The 27,260-nt window shown below is 38.4% G+C and overlaps 1 protein-coding gene across 24 annotated transcripts in view; it reads left to right on the top strand.

Annotated features, from left to right (window-relative positions):
- MYO9A (myosin IXA) overlaps positions 1-27,260 on the top strand; it is a 307,532-nt gene that overhangs the window by 256,021 nt on the left and 24,251 nt on the right. For all 24 annotated transcript variants that reach the window (XM_055363670.2, XM_055363662.2, XM_055363671.2 and 21 more), the window contains 6 exons: positions 315-376; positions 19,269-19,461; positions 21,593-21,721; positions 22,495-22,600; positions 23,668-23,799; positions 24,862-24,985. In XM_055363670.2, coding sequence (XP_055219645.2) covers positions 315-376; positions 19,269-19,461; positions 21,593-21,721; positions 22,495-22,600; positions 23,668-23,799; positions 24,862-24,985 — 746 coding nt within the window. The remainder of the gene's footprint in view (positions 1-314; positions 377-19,268; positions 19,462-21,592; positions 21,722-22,494; positions 22,601-23,667; positions 23,800-24,861; positions 24,986-27,260) is intronic.

Below are 27,260 nucleotides of genomic sequence, written 5' to 3'. Positions count from 1 at the left end.
GATAAGTATCCTGCTGGAATTTGTTGGGGAGTGGCACTGTATGGCATAGGGGCAGGATGAGCAGCTTTGAAAGAACAAAAAGCTTTTTCATTGACTGTGGCTAGAAATTTTGATCATGTTTTCAACTTCATTATACCCAATAGAATGGGTTAAAATTCTTTTTAATTATACCATTGTACAAAGTATGTATGTCATATTACAGCAGTCTGAGATTTAAAGAAAAAAACGTAGGTCTAAAATAAAGTATACTTGATAAGTTCTTGTCACTGATGTACAGACTTCTAAAAATGTTGCATTCCTCACCTATTTTTCAGTATGCAAGTATGCTTGCCATAAGAAGTGCTGTCTGAAAACCACAGCCAAGTGCTCTAAAAAGGTAAGAAATTATCACCTATCAGTAATAGATAACAGACCTGTTGGTCTTTTGTGCCTTATGGAAATAAATTAAGGCCTTTTTGATAGTTTTACAGATGAGTGGTTTTTAAACTTTTTGACCACAAATCACAGTAGAAATATGCTTTATGCCATGATCCAGTTCATATGTTTGGTGGTATATGTACAAAAATGAATTGATTTTCATAGAATTATTTTACCGTTACTATATGTGAGTTACTAAATTAATTTCGTAAACCACAATTTGAAGAACACTGCATTGAGGTTTCATACTTCCTTAAACGCTCATAAATCTTCTAGGAATTATCCTTAATGCAGTAAGCTACAATTAAAGATGAACAAATTTAAACATGAGTAGCAAAATTCACCAGCATGGATGGTTGGTGTTTTTACATATATCTCTTGGATACACAGAGATCTAAAATATACTGTACACATACTGTTTGATACCTTATGTTTCAAGGAGGTAATCTTTTTAAAAAATTCAGGCTTTTATCGATGTATGATCACAACATTTTCTTATTCATTAATCACATACTGACAGTTGTTACAATAGCATGCAAATCTGAAATATAAATGTGTGTGCATGTTGTTTGCAGTAGACAAATCATGGCAAAGTACAGAGAGAAATTTGATTCAGGAATTAAAATGCAAGAATATGAGTGAGACATTTGCTTCCAGCTAAGATGGAGCAGCTTATGTCAGACCAATACTAAAAAAGTTTGTTGGCAAGCATCAGGGAGCTGCACAGGCAAATTGTACTTTAGGAGACTAGATTTTAGAGAGAAGAGAATGCAGAGTAGTGAATCTACATCTGTGAGATGTTTTTCTTCTAGTGGGAATTTTTCTTTTTTTTTTTTATTATACTTTAAGTTCTAGAGTACATGTGCACAACGTGCAGGTTTGTTACATATGTATACATGTGCCATGTTGGTGTGCTGCACCCATTAACTCGTCATTTACATTAGGTATATCTCCTAATGCTATCCCTCCCCCCTCCCCCCATCCCACGACAGGCCCCAGTGTGTGATGTTCCCCTTCCTGTGTCCAGGTGTTCTCCCATCCAAGTACTAACCAGGCCTGACCCTGCTTAGCTTCTGAGATCAGAAGAGATCGGGCGCATTCAGGGTAGTATGGCCGTAGACCCAAGTGTTCTCATTGTTCAATTCCCATCTATGAGTGAGAACATGCGATGTTTGGTTTTCTGTCCTGGCAATAGTTTGCTGAGAATGATGGTTTCCAGCTTCATCCATGTCCCTACAAAGGACATGAACTCATCCTTTTTTATGGCTGCATAGTATTCCATGCTGTATATGTGCCACATTTTCTTAATCCAGTCTATCATTGATGGACATTTGGGTTGGTTCCAAGTCTTTGCTATTGTGAATAGTGCCGCAATAAACATATGTGTGCATGTGTCTTTATAGCAGCATGATTTATAATCCTTTGGGTATATACCCAGTAATGGTATGGCTGGGTCAAATGGTATTTCTAGTTCTAGATCCTTGAGGAATCGCCACACTGTCTTCCACAATGGTTGAACCAGTTTACAGTCCCACCAACAGTGTAAAAGTGTTCCTATTTCTCCACATCCTCTCCAGCACCTGTTGTTTCCTGACTTTTTAATGATCGCCATTCTAACTGGTGTGAGATGGTATCTCATTGTGGTTTTGATTTGCATTTCTCTGATGGCCAGTGATGATGAGCATTTTTTCATGTGTCTGTTGGCTGCATAAATGTCTTCTTTTGAGAAGTGTCTGTTCATATCCTTTGCCCACTTTTTGGTGGGGTTGTTTTTTCCTTGTAAATTTGTTTGAGTTCTTTGTAGATTCTGGATATTAGCCCTTTGTCAGATGAGTAGATTGCAAAAATTTTCTCTCATTCTGTAGGTTGCCTGTTCACTCTGATGGTAGTTTCTTTTGCTGTGTAGAAGCTCTTTAGTTTAATTAGATCCCATTTGTCTAGTATGGCTTTTGTTGCCATTGCTTTTGATGTTTTAGACATGAAGTCCTTGCCCATGCCTATGTCCTGAATGGTATTGCCTAGGTTTTCTTCTAGGGTTTTTATGGTTTTAGGTCTAACATTTAAGTCTTCAATCCATCTTGAATTAATTTTTGTACAAGGTGTAAGGAAGGGATCCAGTTTCAGCTTTCTACATATGGCTAGCCAGTTTTCCCAGCACCATTTATTAAATAGGGAATCCTTTCTCCATTTCTTGTTTTTGTTAGGTTTGTCAAAGATCAGATGGTTGTAGATGTGTGGTATTATTTCTGAGGGCTCTGTTCTGTTCCATTGGTCTATATCTCTGTTTTTGTACCAGTAGCATGCTGTTTTGGTTACCATAGCCTTGTAGTATAGTTTGAAGTCAGGTAGCATGATGCCTCCAGCTTTGTTCTTTTGGCTTAGGATTGTCTTGGCAATGCGGGCTCTTTTTTGGTTCCATATGAACTTTAAAGTAGTTTTTTCCAGTTCTGTGAAGAAAGTCATTGGTAGCTTGACGGAGATGGCATTGAATCTATAAATTACCTTGGGCAGTATGGCCATTTTCATGATATTGATTCTTCCTATTCATGAGCATGGAATGTTCTTCCATTTGTTTGTGTCCTCTCTTATTTCGTTGAGCAGTGGTTAGTAGTTCTCCTTGAAGAGGTCCTTCACATCCCTTGTAAGTTGGATTCCTAGGTGTTTTATTCTCTTTGAAGCAATTGTGAATGGGAGTTCACTCATGATTTGGCTCTCTGTTTGTCTGTTATTGGTGTATAGGAATGCTTGTGATTTTTGCACCTGGATTTTGTATCCTGAGACATTGCTGAAGTTGCTTATCAGCTTAAGGAGATTTTGGGCTGAGACGATGGGGTTTTCTAAACACACAATCATGTCATCTGCAAACAGGGACAATTTGACTTCCTCTTTTCCTAATTGAATACCCTTTATTTCTTTCTCCTGCCTGATTGCCCTGGACAGGATTTCCAACACTATGTTGAATAGGAGTGGTGAGAGAGGGCATCCCCGTCTTGTGTCAGTTTTCAAAGGGAATGCTTCCAGTTTTTGCCCATTCAGTATAATATTGGCTGTGGGTTTGTCATAAATAGCTCCTATTATTTTGAGATGTGTCCCATCAATACCTAGTTTATTGAGAGTTTTTAGCATGAAGGGCTGTTGAATTTTGTCAAAGGCCTTTTCTGCATCTATTGAGATAATCATGTGGTTTTTGTGTTTGGTTCTGCTTATATGATGGAGTATGTTTATTGATTTGTGTATATTGAACCAGCCTTGTGTCCCAGGGATGAAGCTGACTTCATCATGGTGAATAAGCTTTTTGATGTGCTGCTGGATTCAGTTTGCCTGTATTTTATTGAGGATTTTCACATCAATGCTCCTCAGGGATATTGGTCTAAAATTCTCTTTTTTGTTGTGTCTCTGCCAGACTTTGGTATCAGGATGATGCTGGTCTCACAAAATGAGTTAGGGAGGATTCCCTCTTTTTCTATTGATTGGAATAGTTTCAGATGGAATGGTACCAGCTCCTCTTTGTACCTCTGGTAGAATTCAGCTGTGAATCCGTCTGGTCTGGGACTTTTTTTGGTTGGTAGGATATTAATTATTGCCTCAATTTCAGAGCCTGTTATTGGTTTATTCAGGGATTCAACTTCTTCCTGGTTTAGTCTTGGGAGGGTGTATGTGTTCAGGAATTTATCCATTTCTTCTAGATTTTCTAGTTTATTTGTGTAGAGGTGTTTATAGTATTCTCTGATGGTAGTTTGTATTTCTGTGGGATCAGTGGTGATATCCCTTTATCATTTTTTCTTGCATCTATTTGATTCTTCTCTCTTTTTTTCTTTATTGGTCTTGCTAATTTTTGTTGTAGGACAAGAAACCAATATTCTGGGCAGAGGCCACATTTAAGTTTCAGAGAAGCCAGCAGAGCATTTAGCAATCTCATAGGACTTTAGAGACAAAACTTGAAATCTGGGACTGACAGGACTTGAGGGACCATGATCCAGTCATCTGGAGAAGGCAACCTGAGACTCAGAGGTTTTCCACTCAAGGCATTTTTTTTTTTTTTTTTGAATTCTTAAACTGTACAGGGCAAAAGTCTAAGACGTTAATCAGAAAAGAAGATTGAAGTTTTCTGCAGTCTCTCAATGCTAAGGAGAGAAAAATTAGAATTATAGTGTCTGCCTTTGAAGCAGGGGCCCTAGGCAATACCGTAGACTCTCAATGAGACCTCTGAAGTACACTCTAAGAATGGGGGTAAACTACTGATAAACTGAGCTTAACAAAAACTACAAACTAACTTGGAGCCACTCCTTGATTGTATTAAGGCGATCTGTTCCTTATTCTAATAAGCCACCCATCGGAAAGAATAGGGTGAAGCCTCTCTAGAAAGATAACATCATCCGGAGCCTTTGTAACTTTTTTATGTATAATTTCAGACATAAAAGAAATAAGATTAAGAGAAAAACCAGTGGACAATATCAATAGACTTACAGATAGTCCAGTTAGTGAATTACCAGATACATATGCTAAGGGATTTTTAATTAATATGTTGAAATAATAGATAAAAAGATGAAGAAGTTAGCCAAAGAACTGAAATACAGTTGGTCCTCTGTATCCATGGGTTCCATATCTGTGAATTTAACCAACTACAAGTCAAAAGTAACTGGGGCCAGACACGGTGGCTCATGCCTGTAATCCCAGCACTTTGGAAGGCTGAGGTGGACGGATCACCTGAGATCAGGAGTTAGAGACCAGCCTGGCCAACATGGAGAAACCCCCTCTCTACTAAAAATACAAAAATTAGCCGAGTGTAGTCGTGGGCACCTATAATCCCAGCTACTCAGGAGGCTGAGGCAGGAGAATCGCTTAAACTCGGGAGGCAGAGGTTGCAGTGAGCCGAGATCCTGCCACTGCACTCCAGCCGGGGTGACAGAGCAAGACTCCATCTCAAAAAAAAAAAAGTAATTGGGAAGAAACATTCCACACAGTTCCAAAAAGTAAAACTTCAGTTTTCTGTGTATTAAATACTACATTGAATCCACAGAATAAAATAATGTGAGGCATTATATTAGGTATTATAAGTAATCTAGGGCCGATTTGAAGTATGCAGGAGGAAGTATATATGTTATATGCAGATACAGCACCATTTTATATAAAGGACTTGACTGTCCATAGATTTTGGTATCCATGGTTCCATGTCCTGGAACCATTCTCCAAAGGATAACTGTATATATTTAAATATATATTTTTAAAGAATCAAATGGAAATTCCAGAAATACAAAATGGAGTTGAAATTATAAACCGAAAATATAGGTTTAATGGTCATAGCAGAAGAGAAGTTTGGGCCACGTGTGGTGGCTTATGCCTGTAATTTCAGCCCTTTGGGAGGCCAAGTTGGGTGGATCACCTGAGCCCAGGAGTTCAAGACCAGCTTGGGCAACATGACGAAACCCCATCTCTACTACAAAATCAGTTGGGCATGGTGGCACATGCCTGTAGCCTCAGCTACTAGGGAGCCCATGGCAGTAGGATCACTTGAGTCAGGGAGGTCGAGGCTGCAGTGAGCTGTGAGCATGCCACTATACTTCATCCTGGGTAACAGGGTGAAATCCTGTCTAAGGAAAAAAAGAGGAGAAATTTGGTGAACTGAAAGATAGGTTAGTAGAAATATCTAGGCATGGAAAGCAAAGAGAATGGAGAAATACAGAAATAGACGTGAGAGACATAGGGTAAAGGATGAAGGTTCTTAAATGTGTATAATTGGAGTCCAGGAGAAAAGTAGAGAGAACAAGGCAGAAGCAACGTTTTAAGAGATAATGGCCAACACAGCAAGTCACAGGTACATAAAAACCTTTTAACCTAAAGTGGGACAAATATAGAGAAAACTACACCTAGATGTACAGTGCTCCAAACAAAAGAAAAAATTTATTAAAAGCATTCAGAGGGAAATAAGCATTACCTAAAGGAGCAATGAAATTGCTTGACAATTGACAGCTGACTTCTGGGCAGAAGTGATGGAAGCCAAGAAAACAGTGACTTGTTATCTTTTAGTGGAAAAATAAAGACAACCCAGAATTCTGTACCCAGTGAAAATACCCTTCAAAAGTGAAAGTGTCGTGAAGACATTTTCAAACAAAAACTCAGCAGCAGACCTGCACCAGAATTTGTCATCAGCAGACCTGCACTAAAAGAAATACTAAAGGAGGTTCTCCGGGAAGAAGGAAAATGGTCTCAGATGGAAACAGAAATATAGGAAGGAATGAAGAGCAATAGAAAGAGTAAATAATATGTATAAATATAAATGTATAGTGGCTGAAAACAGTCATAATGTCTTGTGGGGCTTAAAGTGTATATAGAATTAAAATGCATGACAGCAACACAAAAACAGTTGGTTAAGTGAAGTCAAAATATTCTGAGGTCTCTGTGTCATGTGGAAACTGGTAGACATGCAAAAAATATATTAGATTGAAATATTTTGTGAATATTTGCTAAAGTAACCACCAAAGTAAAAGAATATATAACTTAAAAACAAAGTGGAAAAACAAAAGTAGTTTATTAATGTATTATAAAAGATGGCAAGAAATTAGAGAAAAACACAAAACAGGTTGACAGAGAAAAAATAATAGCAGATTGACAGATATAAATTGAAATATATTGGTGATTACATTAAATGTTAAAAGGGTAAATGCTCCAAATGGGAGACTAAGTTAAAATCAATCGAAAAATCTCAGTGATATGATATTCATAAGAGACATACTTAAATATAAAACTATAGAAAGATTGAAAGCAAAAGGATAGAAATAGATAGCATGCAAAGAATAACCAATAGAAAGATGTTATAAAGTGTACTTTAAGGCAAGAAGCATCACTTCAGATAAAGGTGTGTCATAATGAAGGGTCAAACCATCAGGGAAATATAAAAATTCTAACATTATAAGCCTCTAATATTTAGTTTCAGTATCTGGCAGACAAATTTAGAAGGATGCAGATGATAAAAACTTGATGTAATTGGCATATATTGAACTCTGCGTCCTACAACTGCTAAATGCACATTCTTTTCCAGTGCATGCGAAACATTTGATAAAATTAATCACATGCTGGACCATGGAGCTAGTTCCTATAAATTTCAAAGGATTGAAAATATTGATAGTATGTTCTCTGACCACAGTGGAATTGAGCTGTAAATGAACAAAAAGATAAGTGGACAATTCTCAAATGTTTAGAAATTAAGCAGCATATTTCTAAATTACTATAAAAATGGAAAAACATTTTGAACTAAATGGTAATACGTATGATATAACAAAAGATATGGAGTACAGTTAAAATTGTGCCTTAGCTTTTAAGTGCATACATTAGAAAGTGAACATGTCTGGAAATGATCTTAACTTTCATCTCAAGAAGGTAGGAAAAACCTCCAAAAACCCAGCAAATTAAACCTCAAGACAGGGGAAGGAAGACAATAATAAAGAAATAAATGAAATCAAGATCATTTGTACAACAGAGGAAAATCTATAATGCCAAATTTTGGCTCCTGGAAAAGACTTAAGAAAATAAGTAAACAAGCAAGAATAATAAAGAAAATTTTTTTTTTCAAAAACAGAAATTGTCAATATCAAGAATAAAAATGTGCATATCACTGCAGATACTGCACAGATTAAAAGGATACCCCGAGGCGGGCAGATCACAAGGTCAGGAGATCAAGACCATCCTGGCTAACCACAGTGAAACCCCATCTCTACTAAAACACAAAAAATTAGCCAGACATGGTGGCATGCACCTGTACTCCCAGCTACTCGGGAGGCTGCGGCAGGAGAATCGCTTGAACCTGGGAGGCAGAGGTTGCAGTGAGCCAAGACTGCGCCACTGCACTTCAGCCTGGGTGACAGAGCAAGACTCCGTCTTAAAAAAAAAAAAAAGGCTATTATGGATAAATTGATACCAGTAAATTTGATAATTTAGATCAATTGGACAAACTTCTTTGAAAATACAACTTAGTTAAACTAACTCAAGAAGAAGTAGGAAATCTGATTAAAGTCTATTAAAATAGAATTTGTAGTTTAAAATCTCACAAAGATATCTCCAGGCCCAGATTTCACCATTGAATACTTCCACATATTTAAGGAAGAAATAACACAAATCTTTTTATAAACTCTTTCAGAGAAATGGTAAAAGAATGTATCATAACTTTTTTTCCCAACTTGGCTTATGAGGACAGGGAAACCTTCAAGTCAAACATAAATTTAGGATACTGTAATAACAGAAAATTGCAAGTCATATCTCATAAGCATAGATGTAAAAGTCTTAAACAAAATATTAATACATTGAATCCAGTGAGCTATAAAAATGATAATACCTCTTTCCATAAATTCAAGGTCGATTTACCATTCAAAAATTAATGAATGATTTACTACATTGTACAAATAAAAGAACAGTCATCTCAATAAATACAGGAAAAGTATTGGGTAAAATTCAAAACTCATTCATCATTCAAAAAATCACAGAATGGAAGAGAGATATATGTATATGGATGGATATGTATAGAGAGAGAGCTTGGATGTAAAATATATAAAAAGCACCCACAGATCAGTAGCAAAGACAGTTTTCATCTCCGTAAAAAACTGACCAAATGTACTTCACAAAAGTGGATTTCTCTTTTTCTTTTCTTTTCCTTTTTTTTTCTTTTTTTTTTTTTTAGACAGGAGACAGGGTCCCACTCCTGTTGTTGTCCAGGCTGGAGTGTAGTGGTATAATCTTGGCTCACTGCAGCCTTGACTACTTGGGCTCAAGTGGTTTCTCCCACCTCACCCTCCTCAGTTGCTGGGACTACAGGTGTGCACCACCATGCCCGGCTAATTTTTTTGTATTCTTAGTAGAATAGTAGAAACAGAGTTTCACCACATTGCCCAGGCTGGACTTGAACTCCTGGGCTCAAGCAATTTGTCTCCCTAGTCCTCCCAAAGTGTTGGGATTACAGTCATGAACCACTGCACCTGGCCAAAACTGATTTCCAAATAACCAGTAACATACAAAAGGTCTTCAGCATCACTAATCATCAGGGACATGCAAATTAAAACACAGTGAGATATATTATATACTCATTTGAATGACTAAATGGAAAACAAAACTTTTAATACATTGCTGGTAGGAGTGTAGGTTGGGCTAAACACTCTTTAAATTATTTCGTATTATCTATCAAACCTTTTAAGCATAAGCATTTCTCATGACTCATCAATACCCCTGCAAGATATATACCCAGCAGATATACATATTTATTTGTGCCAAAGGACAATATGAACATTATATGAAATATACCAAAACTTAGAAGAAACATAAGTGTCTATTAGCAGTAGAATGAATAAATAAAACATAGTGTCTTTATATAATGGAATAAAGTATAGTAATGAAATTAAACTATTGATACTCATGCAGAAGATGGGTGATTTCTGCATTTCCAGCTGAGGTACCTGGTTCATCTCACTGGGACTGGCCGGACAGTGGGTGCAGCCCACGGAGGGCGAGCCGAAGAAGGGCGGGGCGTCACCTCACCCGGGAAGCGCAAGGGGTCGGGGGATTTCCCTTTCCTAGCCAAGGGAAGCTGTGACAGACTGTACCTGGAAAAATAGGACACTTCCGCCCAAATACTACACTTTTCCCACAGTCTTAGCAACCGGCAGACCAGGAGATTCTCTCCCGTGCCTGGCTCGGCGGGTCCCACACCCACAGAGCCTTGCTCACTGCTAGCGCAGCAGTCTGAGATAGACCTGCGAGGCTGCAGCCTGGCAGGGGGAGGGGCGTCCACCATTGCTGAGGCTTGAGTAGGTAAACAAAGTGGCTGGGAAGCTCGAACTGGGTGGAGCCCACCACAGCTCAGTGAGGCCTACTGCCTCTATAGACTCCACCTCTGTGGACAGGGCATAGCTAAACAAACGGCAGCAGAAACTTCTGCAGACTTAAACGTCCCTGTCTGGCAGCTCTGAGGAGAGCAGTGGTTCTCCCAGCATGGTGTTTGAGCTCTGAGAATGGACATACTGCCTCCTCAAGTGGGTTCCTGACCCCCGTGTAACCTAACTGGGAGACACCTCCCAGTAGGGGCCGACAGACACCTCATACAGGCGGGTGCCCTTCTGGGATGAAGCTTCCAGAGGAAAGATCAGGCAGCAATATTTGCTGTTCTGCAGCCTCCACTGGTGATACCCAGGCAAACAGGGTCTGGAGTGGACCTCCAGCAAACTCCAACAGACCTGCAGCTGAGGGACCTGACTGTTAGAAGGAAAACTAACAAACAGAAAGGAATAGCATCAACATCAACAAAAAAGACATCCACACCAAAACCCCATCTGTAGGTCACCATCATCAAAGACCAAAGGTAGATAAAACCACAAAGATGGGGAGAAACCAGAGCAGAAAAGCTGAAAATTCTGAAAACCAGAGCGCCTCTTCTCTTCCAAAGGATCGCAGCTCCTTGCCAGCAATGGAACAAAGCTAGATGGAGAATCACTTTCACAAGTTGACAGAAGTAGGCTTCATAAGGTCGGTAACAACAAACTTCTCCGAGCTACGGGAGGATGTTCTAACCCATTGCAAGGAAGCTAAAAACCTTGAGAAAAGGTTAGATGAATGGCTAACTAGAATAAACAGTGTAGAGAAGACCTTAAATGACCTGATGGAGCTGAAAACTGTGGCACGAGAACTTCATGATGCATGCACAAGCTTCAATAGCCGATTTGATCAAGTGGAAGAAAGGATATCAGTGATTGAAGATCAAATTAATGAAATAAAGCGAGAAGACAAGATTAGAGAAAAAAGAATGAAAAGAAAGGAACAAAGCCTCCAAGAAATATGGGACTTTGTGAAAAGACCAAATCTACGTTTGACTGGTGTACTGAAAGTGACAGGGAGAATGGAACCAAGTTGGAAAACACTCTTCAGGATATTATCCAGGAGAACTTCCCCAACCTAGCAAGGCAGGCCAACATTCAAATTCAGGAAATACACAGAATACCACAAAGATACTCCTCAAGAAGAGCAACCCCAAGACACATAATTGTCAGATTCACCAAGGTTGAAATGAAGGAAAAAGTATTAAGGGCAGCCAGAGAGAAAGGTTGGGTTACCCACAAAGGGAAGCCAATCAGACTAACAGCAGATCTCTCTGCATAAACCCTATAAGCCAGAAGAGAGTGGGGGCCAATATTCAACATCCTTAAAGAAAAGAATTTTTCAACCCAGAATTTCATATCCAGCCAAACTAAGCTTCATAAGTGAAGGAGAAATAAAATCCTTTACAGACAAGCAAATGCTGAGGGATTTTGTCACCACCAGACCTGCCTTACAAGAGCTCCTAAAGGAAGCACTAAACATGGAAAGGAATAACTGGTACCAGCCACTGCAAAAACATGCCGAACTGTAAAGACCATCGATGCTATGAAGAAACTGCATCAATTAATGGGCAAAATAACCAGCTAACATCATAATGACAGGATCAGATTCACACATAACAATATTAACCTTAAATGTAAACGGGCTAAATGCCCCGATTAAAAGACACAGACTAGCAATTTGGATAGACTCAAGACCCATCAGTGTGCTGTATTCAGGAGACCCATCTCACGTGCAGAGACACACATAGGCTCAAAATAAAGGGATGGAGGAAGATCTACCAAGCAAATGGAAAGCAGAAAAAAGCAGGGGTTGCAATCCTAGTCTCTGATAAAACAGACTTTAAACCAACAAAGATCAAAAGAGACAAGGCCATTACATGATGGTAAAGGGAACAATTCAACTAGAAGAGCTGACTATCCTAAATATATATGCACCCAATACAGGAGCACCTAGATTCATAAAGCAAGTCCTAAGAGACCTACAAAGAGACTTAGACTTCCACACAATAATAATGGGAGACTGTAACACCACACTGTCAATATTAGATCAATGAGACAGAAGGTTAACAAGGATATCCAGGACTTGAACTCAGCTCTGCACCAAGCAGACCTAATAGACATCTACAGAACTCTGCACCCCAAATCAACAGAATATACATTCTTCTCAGCACCACATCACACTTATTCTAAAATTGACCACATAATTGGAAGTAAAGCACTCCTCAGCAAATGTAAAACAACAGAAATCACAGCAAACTGTCTCTCAGACCACAGTGAAATTAAATTAGAACTCAGGATTAAGAAACTCACTCAAAACTGCACAACTACATGGAAACTGAACAATCTGCCCCTGAATGACTACTGGGTAGATAACGAAATGAAGGCAGAAATAAAAATGTTCTTTGAAATCAATGAGAACAAAGACACAACATACCAGAATCTCTGGGACACATTTAAAGCAGTATGTAGAGGGAAATTTATAGCACTAAATGCCCATAAGAGAAAGCAGGAAAGATCTAACATCACAATTGAAAGAACTAGAGAAGCAAGAGCAAACAAATTCAAAAGCTAGCAGAAGGCAAGAAATAACTAATATCAGAGCAGAACTGAAGGAGATAGAGACACAAAAAACCCTTCAAAAAATCAATGAATCCAGGAGCTGGTTTTTTGAAAACATCAACAAAATTGATAGACTGCTAGCAAGACTAATAAAGAAGAAAAGAGAGAAGAATCAAATAGATGCAATAAAAAATGATAAAGGCGTATCACCACCGATCCTACAGAAATACAAACTACCATCAGAGAATACTATAAACACGTCTATGCAAATAAACTAGAAAATCCAGAAGAAATGGACAAATTCCTGGACACATACACCCTCCCAAGACTAAACCAGGAAGAAGTTGAATCTCTGAATAGATCAATAATAGGCTCTGAAATTGAGGCAATAATTAATATCCTACCAACCAAAAAAAGTCCCAGACCAGGTGGATTCACAGCCGAATTCTACCAGAGGTACAAGGAGGAGCTGGTACCATTCCTTCTGAAACTATTCCAATCAATAGAAAAAGAGAGAATCCTCCCTAACTCATTTTGTGAGACCAGCATCATCCTGATACCAAAGTCTGGCAGAGACACAACAAAAAAGAGAATTTTAGACCAATATCCCTGAGGAGCATTGATGTGAAAATCCTCAATAAAATACAGGCAAACTGAATCCAGCAGCACATCAAAAACTTATTCACCATGATGAAGTCAGCTTCATCCCTGGGACACAAGGCTGGTTCAATATACACAAATCAATAAACATACTCCATCATATAAGCAGAACCAAACACAAAAACCACATGATTATCTCAATAGATGCAGAAAAGGCCTTTGACAAAATTCAACAGCCCTTCATGCTAAAAACTCTCAATAAATTAGGTATTGATGGGACACATCTCAAAATAATAGGAGCTATTTATGACAAACCCACAGCCAATATTATACTGAATGGGCAAAAACTGGAAGCATTCCCTTTGAAAACTGACACAAGACGGGGATGCCCTCTCTCACCACTCCTATTCAACATAGTGTTGGAAATCCTGTCCAGGGCAATCAGGCAGGAGAAAGAAATAAAGGGTATTCAGTTAGGAAAAGAGGAAGTCAAATTGTCCCTGTTTGCAGATGACATGATTGTGTGTTTAGAAAACCCCATCGTCTCAGCCCAAAATCTCCTTAAGCTGATAAGCAACTTCAGCAATGTCTCAGGATACAAAATCCAGGTGCAAAAATCACAAGCATTCCTATACACCAATAACAGACAAACAGAGAGCCAAATCATGAGTGAACTCCCATTCACAATTGCTTCAAAGAGAATAAAACACCTAGGAATCCAACTTACAAGGGATGTGAAGGACCTCTTCAAGGAGAACTACTAACCACTGCTCAACGAAATAAGAGAGGACACAAACAAATGGAAGAACATTCCATGCTCATGAATAGGAAGAATCAATATCATGAAAATGGCCATACTGCCCAAGGTAATTTATAGATTCAATGCCATCTCCGTCAAGCTACCAATGACTTTCTTCACAGAACTGGAAAAAACTACTTTAAAGTTCATATGGAACCAAAAAAGAGCCCGCATTGCCAAGACAATCCTAAGCCAAAAGAACAAAGCTGGAGGCATCATGCTACCTGACTTCAAACTATACTACAAGGCTATGGTAACCAAAACAGCATGGTACTGGTATCAAAACAGTTATATAGACCAATGGAACAGAACAGAGCCCTCAGAAATAACACCACACATCTACAACCATCTGATCTTTGACAAACCTAACAAAAACAAGAAATGGGGAAAGGACTCTCTATTTAATAAATGGTGCTGGGAAAACTGGCTAGCCATATGTAGAAAGCTGAAACTGGATCCCTTCCTTACACCTTAAACAAAAATTAATTCAAGATGGATTGAAGACTTAAATGTTAGACCTAAAACCATAAGAACCCTAGAAGAAAACCTAGGCAATACCATTCAGGACATAGGCATTGGCAAAGACTTCATGACTAAAACACCAAAAGCAATGGCAACAAAAGCCATACTAGACAAATGAGATCTAATTAAACTAAAGAGCTTCTACACAGCAAAAGAAACTACCATCAGAGTGAACAGGCAACCTACAGAATGAGAGAAAAATTTTGCAATCTGCCCATCTGACAAAGGGCTAATATCCAGAATCTACAAAGAACTTAAGCAAATTTACAAGAAAAAAGTAACCCCACCAAAAAGTGGGCAAAGGATATGAACAGACACTTCTCAAAAGAAGACATTTATGCAGCCAACAGACACATGAAAAAATGCTCATCATCACTGGTCATCAGAGAAATGCAAGTCAAAACTACAATGAGATACCATCTCATGCCTGTTAGAATGGTGATCATTAAAAAGTCAGGAAACAACAGATGCTCGAGAGGATGTGGAGAAATAGGAATGCTTTTACACTGTTGATGGGAGTGTAAATTAGTTCAACCATTGTGGAAAACAGTGTGGCAATTCCTCAAGGATCTAGAACTAGAAATACCATTTGACCCAGCAATCCCATTCCTGGGTATATACCCAAAGGATTATAAAACATACTACTATAAAGACACATGCCCACGTATGTTTATTGCGGCAGTATTCACAATAGCAAAGACTTGGAACCAACCCATATGTCCATCAATGATAGACTGGATTAAGAAAATGTGGCACATATGCACCATGGAATACTATGCAGCCACAAAAAAAGGAATTCATGTCCTTTGCAGGGACATGGATGAAGCTGGAAACAATCATTCTCAGCAAACTATCACAAGTACAAAAAACCAAACACCACATGTTCTCACTCATAGGTGGGAATTGAACAATGAGAACACCTGGACACAGGGTTGGGAAAATCACACACTGGGGCCTGTCGGGGTGAGGGCCTCGGGGAGGGATAGCATTAGGAGAAACACCTAATGTAAATGACGAGTTGATGGGTGCAGCAAACCAACATGGCGTGTGTATACCTATGTAACAAACCTGCACGTTCTGCATATGTACCCTAGAACTTATAATAAAAAAAGAAACATCTATGAAAAAAACAATTTTCATTAAAGCCTTAAAATCAAATCTTGACCCTAGGTATTCAAAAGGAAGTCAGAAGTTAAATCAATTAAAAATTATCAGTTGTATGTCATAGAGCAAATTAGAACAGGTGCAAAATTAATAATACCTTTGTATTATTAATTACCTAGGTATTGTATTCTAACTTGCTTTGCATCATTTTCAAACTGTTATTTTTCCATGTACTTTTATGTACTTTTACCTATCAATAATATTCACTAAATGTAAAAAGTGCAAAAAAAAAACTATTGATACAAACATAATGTTGACTGAAAGCTAGAGACAAAAGAGTAGTACATTTAAACAAAGTTCAAAAATAGATTAACTCAAGGTGCACATACTCTGTTTTTCCATTTATATAATATCCAAAAGCAGGTAAAACTAATTTTTAGTGACGGAAGTACAGATACTGGTTATTTGTGAAGGGTAAAGGGCATAGTGGCTGGAAGGGACCTGGGGGAATTTTAAACTGCTTGGTAATATTCTGTTTCTTAATTTGGGTCTTTGTGAAAATCCGTTAAGCTGTAACTTGCAATGTGTGTATGTCACAGCTCAATAAAGATTTTATTTAAAATACACATTGAAGTTAGTTTAAATGAAAAATAACTATGAAACAAAAACTTTAAAAATATATTTTTACAAAAATACTCAGAATTTTTTTTTCCATTGAAAATAGTAAGATTAATTTGTCTCTTCATTTCAAGAAATAGAATGTTCTAGCATGTTTGCTTTAGAGTACTTAGTTTCAAATCAAGTTATTTTTAAAGTTTTTGTTTAATACCTAAAAGTATTTTGTTATTTTGCTTTCACAAGTCATAACATTTCTAATGCCATAGAGATTTAAATAAACAGAATATGTATTTGCACATCTGTGTCCCAGCATTAGGAAAACATTTGGCTAAAATTTAATCATTACAGCAAGCCTTATTCTATTCTATTTCTATAATAATTTTTTCAGTATTTGACGTATACCAGGTTGTCATGCTGTGTATGTTCAACTTAATCTCTACAACAACCCTCTGAAGTAGAAAGGAGGTATTTCTGTTGCAAATTTGAAATAACCCAGCCAAGTTCACATAGTGACAAGGCAAAACTTTTAATATGCATCCTCTAAATATTCCAAGATTGTGTCCTATTCTGCCTCAGACTTGGAAATGCTTTTCAGAGATGTTGTCTGATATTAAGATAATTTAATGTATGTCAAAATAGACATGAAATTAATACTCTAAGGATTAAGAGCTGGAATGCAGAGCATGTAGATACATGCATGAATGATGCAAAATAATACTGATAATACTGCTAAAACTAATAAACTGATTATTCCTTTATTTAAAATTATCTGGTAGCTTCATTTCCGTAGCCACTTTGCTCTGCCTACCTTTGTAGTTTTATATTTCCTGTGCCTAAAAGATCTTGCTTTCTTTACTTATCTATTACTTGCTTTCCAACACTAAGGTTGAACATCAGGTCTTTTCAAGATCATTAGTTGTTTGTTATCCAGCCCAGTCTTTCCTGATCTAGTTGTCTCTCTTCTGTGTTTCCGTAATACTTAATAAATCTATTTATAATTTTACTTATCTCCACACACTAACACTACTAGTCTTTTTCTTTTTTTTTCTTTTGAGACAGAGTTTTGCCCTTGTTGCCCAGGCTGGAGTACAGTGGCGTGATCTTGGCTCACTGCAACCTCTGCCTCCTGTGTTCAGGTGATTCTCCTGCCTCAGCCTCCTGAGTAGCTGGGACTACAGGTGCCCGCCACTATGCCTGGCTAATTTTTGTATTTTTAGTAGAAATGGGGTTTCACCATGTTGGCCAGGCTGGTCTTGAGCTCCTGACCTTAGGTGATCCACCCACCTCAGCCTCACAAAATGCTGGGATTACAGGTGTGAGCCACTGTGCCGGGCCTAACACTACTAGTCTTAAGCAGAAGGCCTTGATTTTGTTTCCTTGGTACCTAACACATAAATGACAAATGTATGAATGTAAGGCTGGAAAGTAGAAATTAGAATCAGTTCAAGTAAGTTCTTGAGTATGAGACTCAAGAATGTTTGCACTTTAGTTTGCTATATACTAATTAGCCACTAAAGGTTTTTGAGGATAATAAAACAGATTATATATACTACAGAATATATTAAAAGGAGACATATGAATATGCGGAAAACTCGCCAAGAAACTGTTGAAATAGTCTAATTGGTTAGTGATATAGTTTTGAGCTGGGGTGATGACACTTAGAACAGAAAAGAAACAATAAAGAGGATGAACTGATTGAGTTGGCAACTGGTTGGATGCAGGTTAAAGGAGAAAATTGAATATATAGTTAGGGAAGGACAATGGTGCAGGAGAAGGAAAGACAGATTTGCAAAACAATTTTCAGTCTCAGAGATAATACCTGCCATTTTTCTTTTCAGTGAATTACTTCAAATAATCTTAAGGGTAAGCTGTTCTGTTGCAGTCACATAGGATATAAAGTAACCTAGAGGTTAATAAAGTATGATATTGGCTGGACACAGTGGTTCATGCCTGTAATCCCAGCACTTTGGAAGGCCAAGGCGGGCAGATCACTTGAGGTCAGGAGCTCGAGACCAGCCTGGCCAACATGATGAAACTCCATCTCTACTAAAACTACAAACATCAGCTGGGCGTGGTGGCATGTGCCTGTAGTCCCAGCTACTTGGGAGGCTGAGGCACGAGAATCGCTTGAACCTGGGAGGTGGAGGTTGCAGTGAGCTGAGATCGCATCGCTGCACTCCAGCCTGGGTGACAGAGCGAGACTCTGTCTCGAATGAATGAATGAATGAATGAATAAATAAAGTATGATATCAGATACGCTATTCAAGTCCATACAAAAGAGCTGTAACAATAGTCATGGGCTGATCTGTGTGTACCTCTGCCTTTAATTATGAAATCATTTTTCAGTTAAACTTCCGTAAAGTTTATATAAACATCAAAGCATTCTTATGCTTAAGAACTTGCTGACAACTCTAATTCTTATCAAATTAGTAGATTTTCTAGTGGTATCTGGTAGGTGGTCAAGCTGTGTTTGCATATAAAATCCAACCCTTTTCCCCACACCCAAATCCCACCTTTGCTTTTGAAGCAATTTTTTGATAGGAGAAGCTGTAGCCCGTTGCCACTGCCTTCATTCTTCACTCCATTATTTTCTTTTGGAGATTCTGGTGGAAAAGGATTGAAACTAATACCTCATTTATACTTACTTAAACATAATTCCCTTTCTCCCAACTCTTCTAACTATGCTCATAAAACTTCAGAGAAATAAAAAAGTAGCTCCTGGTAAAGAAATGGTTAAACATGTTTCAAGATGTTTGAATGCATTTGGAAACTAAAAATTATTTTTCATTTAGTATGATCCAGAGCTGTCATCTCGACAATTTGGGGTTGAACTGTCCCGTTTGACCAGTGAAGACCGAACTGTTCCTTTAGTAGTGGAAAAGCTCATAAACTACATTGAAATGCATGGACTGTATACAGAAGGTATTTATCGAAAGTCTGGTTCGACTAATAAAATCAAGGAGCTTCGGCAGGGTCTAGATACAGGTAAGATAGTGCCCTCTAAATCATAATGAAATACTTTTATTTAAATAGTTCCTTTCATGCTCTTAAAGTTTTCATTACATGTCAATCCTTTACTTAGCAGCCAGAAGAATGCATTCTTTTCTGTGATGCTTTGTTATCATTTTTTGGCTTTCTAAAGAGTCTTTGGTTTCATTTGGTCAACTCAGCAGACATATATTGAGCATATAATTTGCACTTGGGACAGATCTCATTTAATTTTTGTAATAATTCAGTAAGATTGTGATACCTCTGATTGACAAAGAGAAAAACTAAGGTATAGGGAAATTAAATAATGAGCTGCTGATGATGATGCAAGGTGCTGTACTAATGTTTTTATAATATTCACAACAATCCTATGAATTAGGGATATTATTATCCCCATTTACAGAAAAAGGAACTGAGGCTTACAGAGGATCTTGCCCAAAGACTGATCACCAATAAGTGACCAAATTGGAGTTAACCCCAGATCTTCTGAATTCATAATCTATTTCCCCTTTCTCTTTATTATTCTGACTCCAAGGGGTACTCTTTCCTGTGTATCATCTTCTTGCCTGCCTACATTGATGACAGTTACTCAAACTGATAATTAGTGAGTTGAGCATGTATCTTTGTAGAGCTGTAGTTTTAGTACTGGAATTCATGCAGGGGACTGACTCTGGTTTCATTCTCAACTTCTACGTTTTACCACTGTTGGGAAGGAATAGATCTTTTTGAACTAAACAGAGTAAAGCATGTCCTTGTGTAGGCAAGAACCTGTGTACAATGCTGTTTCTTATGAACAAATCAATGAGAAATGAATTGAGTATGAAAATAATAACAATGACTGGTAAGACTCAGGCAGGAGGTTCCGTCTACAAGAGACTTGGTCTACTTTGGTTTACAGGCAGTTACTGACTTTGTCTCTGACACCTTGAAATAGCACAGGTGAAAATCAATCATCCTGAATCTTACCCAGTCATCTAATCTGTATAACCTTAGGGAGTTTATAAGTGAAACGGGTGAAGGTGTTTCCTTTACATTTTCTAAGCTCAGTTATCACTGTCCTTTTATCTCTAAGAATGACTTAAAATTAGCCTTACTTTCAGAAAGTGTCCTGTATGCGTTTTTTCATTTGTCATGTAAACCATTGTTACTCAAAGTGTGGTCTGTGGACAAATCCATAACCAGGTAAGTACAGAAATTGAGAGCAAGCATGTAGAGACGTTTATAGGAGTTTAACAGTGCTTCAGCACGAAAACATTCATTCATTCATTCATTCATTCATTCATTCATTCAGAGACAGTCTTGCTCTGTTGCCCAGGCTGTAGTACAATGGTGTGACCTTGGCTCACTGCAACCTCCGTCTCCTGGGTTCAAGCAATTCTGCCTCAGCCTCCCAAGTAGCTGGGATTATAGGCATGTGCCACCACACCCAGCTAATTTTTATATTTTTAGTAGAGACAGGTCTCACCACGTTGGCCAGGCTGCTTTCTGTCTCCTGGCCTCAAGTAATCGGCCTGTCTCAGTCTCCCAAAGTGCTGGGATTACAGTCATGAGCCACTGCTCCTGGCCATGATCTTTTATTTTACACACTTCAGTCCACAACAGGTTTGGAAAACAAATACACAAGACGTATTCTTTCACCACAGTTAGAAGCACAGTTCCAAAGCATGGAATTACATTGTGGAAAATAGGTTAGTCAGTTTGATTAAGAAACATGAAGCCGGCCGGGCATGGTGGCTCACGCCTGTAATCCCTCCACTTTGGGAGGCCAAGGCAGGTGGATCACCTGAGGTTGGGAGTTCGAGACCAGCCTGATCAACATGGAGAAACCCTGTCTCTACTAAAAATACAAAATTAGCTAAGCGTGGCGGCGCATGCCTGTAATCCCAGCTACTCGGGAGGCTGAGGCAGGAGAATCACTTGAACTCGGGAGGCAGAGGTTGTGGTGAGCTGAGATCACACCATTGCACTCCAGCCTGGCCAACAAGAGCGAAACTCCATCTCAAAAAAAAAAAAAAAGAAAAAAAAAGAAACATGAAGCCTTCCTTTAATGATGATAGTTTCTAAAGTGAATTATTTGAATCTCTTTGCATGTTTTGGCTCTGTTAATCTAACTCTTGTCTCTAAATAGATGCTGAGAGTGTAAATCTAGATGACTATAACATACACGTCATTGCAAGTGTATTCAAACAATGGCTTCGAGATTTGCCCAATCCTCTCATGACCTTTGAACTCTATGAGGAATTTCTTCGAGCTATGGGTAAGCATAGGCTTCCTGGGTTAGAGAGAAGGCCTATAGTTGGGAAAGAAATGCCATCTTGAGTATAGATTATCAAGCCATCCTCTAGTGGTTTAATTTTTATAGATTCAAAGGTAAGCTTTTGACAGTGAATACAAAACGGCTAGTATACTGTTACCTATTCAAATGTTGACTTTTTAGAGACTCATCAAAATGTTAGTGTCCTAAAAATTTTCTGAGTGAGCCACTTGGTTGCTTCTTACAAAGAAATTGAAAGACTGGGGTTATAAAACAGATTAAAATATTAAAAATAAGTTTTAAGATTAGGCTTATGTTCATTTAAATTGGAAATCTAGGCAAGAACTATGTGTAAAGCTGGCTGTTTTATGCCAAGCTTAACAGGTTTCAGAGTTTAGTTTCTCAGTGCTGTAAGTGCGTAGGATATTGATAAAGGCCTTCCTAGAGGTATTTAGGCCCTGAGGATTCATAAATTATGTTGACTTTAATGGTAAATCAATCTGCTACACAATGACTGAAAAACTAGAACATCTCTATCCCCTTGCTGTTATTAAGGATTACTGCGATATAGGTTCAAACTAAGGAGACTGTTTATGAATATAGAACTCAAGCAAAAGGAGTTAAATAGTTACTGTGAGTTGCTCTTCTCCTGCCCTAGAGGTACAACTACTCCTAAAACTCTATAGCCAGCCTTCTTTGCTTCATAGTGTCTGGGAGGAAGATACACTGTATAAGAGGGGATATTTAGTCTTAGTTTCTGCTCTTACTGTTTTTAGGCCTTCAGGAGAGGAAGGAGACAATCCGTGGTGTATACTCTGTGATTGATCAACTCTCCCGAACTCATCTCAATACACTGGAACGCCTCATCTTTCATCTAGTCAGGTAACTTTAAGAAGCAAGGGAACGATTTTTAATAGTTTCTCTTGGATTATTTTAAATAGATAAGGAATTTCTCCATTTGGAAAACTGACAGGTATTTATTTTTTCTTCTGTTTATAAAGTCAGTGTCTCAAACAGTTGGTTAGGATACCTTGGAGCAGAAATATTCAGCTGAGCTGGAATGCATGGCAGTTGCTTTTCTGCCCTTGTTTGAACCATGTAACAGCTTCAGCCTCATGGTGGCAGTGTGTAGTTTAGCCTGTTTTCTAACAGCTGAACTAGAAAGGATATATAATCTATTGAAATGACCTAATTCATATGAGGGGTTCAGATCATTCTCAGGAATTGACCAAAGAGGCGTCAGGAGTAGTGTCTCTTCCCCTGTGTGTAAATATCAGCAGTAGTTGAGAAGAAAGCCATCTTTATTTTTGGTTAAAGCCTCTACTCTGCATTCTTTTTTTTTTTTTTTTTTTGAGACACAGTTTCAGTCTGTCACCCAGGCCAGAGTGCAGTGACGCAATCTCAGCTCACTGCATCCTCCGCCTCCCCGGTTCAAGTGATTCTTCTGCCTCAGCCCCCTACATAGCTGGGATTACAGGTGTGCGCCACCACACCTGGCTAATTTTTGTATTGTTAGTAGAGACAAGGTTTTGCCATGTTGGCCAAGATTGTCTCAAACTCCTGACCACAAGTAATCTGCCCACATTGGCCTCCCAAAGTGCTGGATTACAAGTGTGGGCCACCGTGCCTGGCCGATTCTGCATTCTTTGGACATGTTCATCTAGTGATCTTGGCCTAGAGCAGGTAGGTCACAAATTTCCCTTGGGAAGCTATCGGCTGACCTAGACTGCTTCAAGGAAAGAACAAGTGAAAATACATTTTCCAGAGACAAAGGAACAAAGGAACAACTTGGGAAAAGTCTGCAGACCCTTAAACTTAATGGATATCCTTCTAGTACTGTGCAGTTCATGTCATACTGTCTTCTTTTGCTCATCTCTTCTGCCTGTTTCCCTATGGTGCTCCCTTTTTATCCCTTAGTCACTTGTTTTTTGTTTTGTTTTAATTCTTAGGATTGCTCTGCAGGAAGACACTAATCGAATGTCTGCTAATGCTTTGGCCATTGTGTTTGCGCCCTGCATTCTCCGCTGCCCTGACACCACTGACCCACTACAAAGTGTACAGGACATCAGTAAGACTACCACGTAAGGCCAGTTACCATAACCTTTACAAGACTTCAGGGACTTCTGACTATGTAGTCACTGTATCCAGATATCAAACATAGTGAATGGGTTCATAAATTCAGGTGTTTTTAAGAAGATTGTTGGACACTGCTGGGTTTTCTTATGCTGAGGATGCAAACTCCTGGATTCAACTGAGCATCATTTGGCTTAAAGCATCTTATTTTTAAAATCTGGCTTTTCTTTAGGACTGCTTATAGTTTCTAAATAGATTTTAAATTTCCATTTTACCAAATTATGGACACTTAGTATCTTCGTGTAATCTAGTCTAACTGTGGTCTTAATGGCTCTGAATCCTTCGTCTTAATACTTCAATATTCCTGTATTTCACCTTGGTCTTTTTTCTTGGGGCTCTGCTTTCCTTCTAACGTGGTTTTCTTTTGCTCTCCTCAATCTTGACTGCGAAAGGAACTTTAAAAAATATATCAATATTTGGATCCCATCCCCAGAGAGTCTGATTTAATTGGTGTAGCGTGTAGCCTGGGCATTGGGATTTGTAACTGCTCTTTATTTTGTATTATTTTTAATTAATTAATTAATTTTTTGAGATGGAGTTTTACTCTTGTCGCCTAGGCTGGAGTGCAGTGGCATGATCTTGGCTCACTGCAACCTCCACCTCCCAGGTTTAAGTGATTCTCGTGCCTCAGCCTCCCAAGTAGCTGAGATTATAGGCGTGCACCACCACGCCTGGCTGATTTAGTATTTTTAGTAGAGACAGGGTTTCACCATGTTGGCCAGGTTGGTCTCAAACTCCTGACCTCAGGTGATCCACCCGCCTCGGCCTCCCAAAGCGCTGGGATTACAGGCATGAACCACTGTACCCAGCCGTAACTGCTCTTTAGATGGCTTCTAAAGTGCAGCCAAAGTTGTGAACCACCATTCTAAACCTTGTCTCTGAGTTTATCAAGTAAGGGATGTTAATTTTTTCCTTCATCTTTCAACTGTCTACCACAAAAATAGTCTGTGAGTGCTATACTTTATTTACTTCACCTCTTAACAGTTTTTTTCTCTTTCCTCCTGTTTCAGTTGTGTGGAGCTGATCGTTGTGGAACAAATGAATAAATACAAGGCTCGTCTCAAAGATATCAGTAGCTTGGAATTTGCTGAGAATAAGGCAAAGACCAGGTTGTCACTGATTCGTAGATCAATGGTAAGATGCAACACATGGAATAGTGGAAAAATGGGAGTTGTCTTGGGAATTTAAATGTGCTTTTGTGGTGTATACAAGGATTATTATCAGAATCTTTTTTATAAAAAACAAGTAAAACATCACCACATCTCAAGGTGCTATGGATTCCTCATGTTTAATCTGCTGGCTCTCTTTAGTTACATTATAGAATCTATGTGATTAAATGTGCAGAATTTTTCAAATCAAGTATTTAGGTAAAATGTTGGTGTCTTAATAATCTGCCCTGCTTTCTTTTCATGTCCTTTCTATGAAAACGTAATCCTTTTCTAACTTTTTTCTCCACTTCCTTCCACTGTCTGTTCCCGCCTTTAATTGTGTCACTTTTGGCGGTCCTGCCAAGACTCCTGGGATGTAGAGAACTTAATCATTTGTAACTGAATTTGAATGGAATCATTTGATTCTTAAGGAAATGGAATTCCATCTATGAGTCTACTGTAATCAAAAAGTATTTCTTTGAGTTTAGGGTTAGGTTTTGAGACAGTCCTTGTAAAACTGATAATTTATTTCCTTGGTTTGCCCACTTTTTAATATCTTCCTTTGCAACCAGTAACATATAACTCCAGTTCTCAATGACCACTAATCAATAGCTTCAGCCGTATTGATTAGTGGTCATTGAGAACTGGAGTTATCCATATATGTTACCCTGAAGTCAGTTTTCAGGATAACTGGAAAACTGCTGCATTAAGGTTTATTTATTGCCCATTTGCCACCCTTCCTCTCAGTTGTAAAATAAAATTGTGACAGTGAGCACGTATTTCAGATTCCCAATAAATCTCTAAAGAGAAGCAGGCTTCATCATGCCCTTACTCTTTCAGGGGTCCAGCAGTACTTCCTCCCATATCTTCACAGTTTGCATTTAGATTAGCACTAAAATAATTCTTTTTCTTCCTTTATTATTTAATCTGCCTGGCACAGAATAAGTGCTTAACAAAGGTCTGTTGATTAAGGTAGTGAAGGGTCTTCTGTAAAAACAAACATAAGCATGGGCTTTTTGCAGGCAGTAAAGATATTAAATAAAACTCATCATAGGGGATACTATCTAAATCTTTTCCCTAGAAATTAAAAACAGAAATCCCACTTAAAAGTGAAACATTTCTGTAGTATGAATTTTCAGGAGCTCAGTTCTGAGAGGCCCAATTTAGTGGTGGCTATCCAGGCAGGAAGGGAAGAGCCTTTTGCTATAAACCTACTTTTCAAAGCAGATAGATAAGCTGCGCTTTTTTCCAGTGCTGCAGAAGATGGATATTCAGTCCATTGCAAGATTAAACCTTCTCTTTTAATGAGGCAATGACATGTACATTCTAACCTTCTGCTTTCCTTTTCATGTCCTTCCTAATCCAGAAACCTGTACTAATTGCAGTTAGATTCATGAACATTACCCGCAATTCAGTCTCGGTATGTATTAATAATGCAATGTGTCACAGCCACTCTACATTATTGTCTCTCGTTCATCCAGGAATTGTTCCGCCCTGTCTATCATTCATGCCTGTCCACCCTCCATGTTCGGCCCCAAGTCAGGTTCTACTTTTTGATTACCTTTCACTTGCTTTTCTCTTAATCTCTTTCTTTAGATACTTCATTTTCCTTCCTCCGTATTGTGTAGTTGAACAGCATCCATTTAAAATACACTGGTTTTTCCTCTTTGTTAGATGAGCCTCCTTTTGGGTTTCTTCTTTGGTTGAATCATTAAAAGGTGAAAGTTAAAAGCATTGAGATATCAAATTAATTTCTGCTCTATGAGCTGTGTTCCCAGCAATCTCCTCCACTTTATTATTTGAAATACTATTACTTTCAGCATCTCCTATCATTAGTAATGCTTATTTGTCCATTCATATCTGTGACTCCGATGGTGTCCTCCCAGATGTAGAAATATGGTTCTTATCCACTTAGCATTTATCAGACAGAGCTACAAATAGGAGTGAACTAATCCAAATTGGTGTACTAGTTCTAGACTTAAATATTATGGTATGCTAGAACTCATACCAGGATCTCATTGCTGGTATCCCTCTTCAGTTCCATTGATTGTACAAAAAAAGGAATGGGGGGATGGAAGGCTGAGAACACCAATCTTTGTGGAAAACTGTCCACCTGTGTGTAACCATTTTATTGAGGAGGCTTAACTTGTTGGGATGCTAATACAAGTCAGTTTTTCTTTTTGTCTATAACTGTCTCTCAACTCCAGCCTGTCAAACATCCCTTTCCCATTAGATATCAGTTACCTTAACAGCATCTTGAA

This window comes from Gorilla gorilla, chromosome 16 (genome assembly GCF_029281585.2).
Source record: "Gorilla gorilla gorilla isolate KB3781 chromosome 16, NHGRI_mGorGor1-v2.1_pri, whole genome shotgun sequence".
Taxonomy (NCBI): domain Eukaryota; kingdom Metazoa; phylum Chordata; class Mammalia; order Primates; family Hominidae; genus Gorilla; species Gorilla gorilla.
The sequence above is the reverse complement of the archived record's forward strand: the minus strand, read 5'-3'. Positions and strand labels throughout refer to the sequence as shown.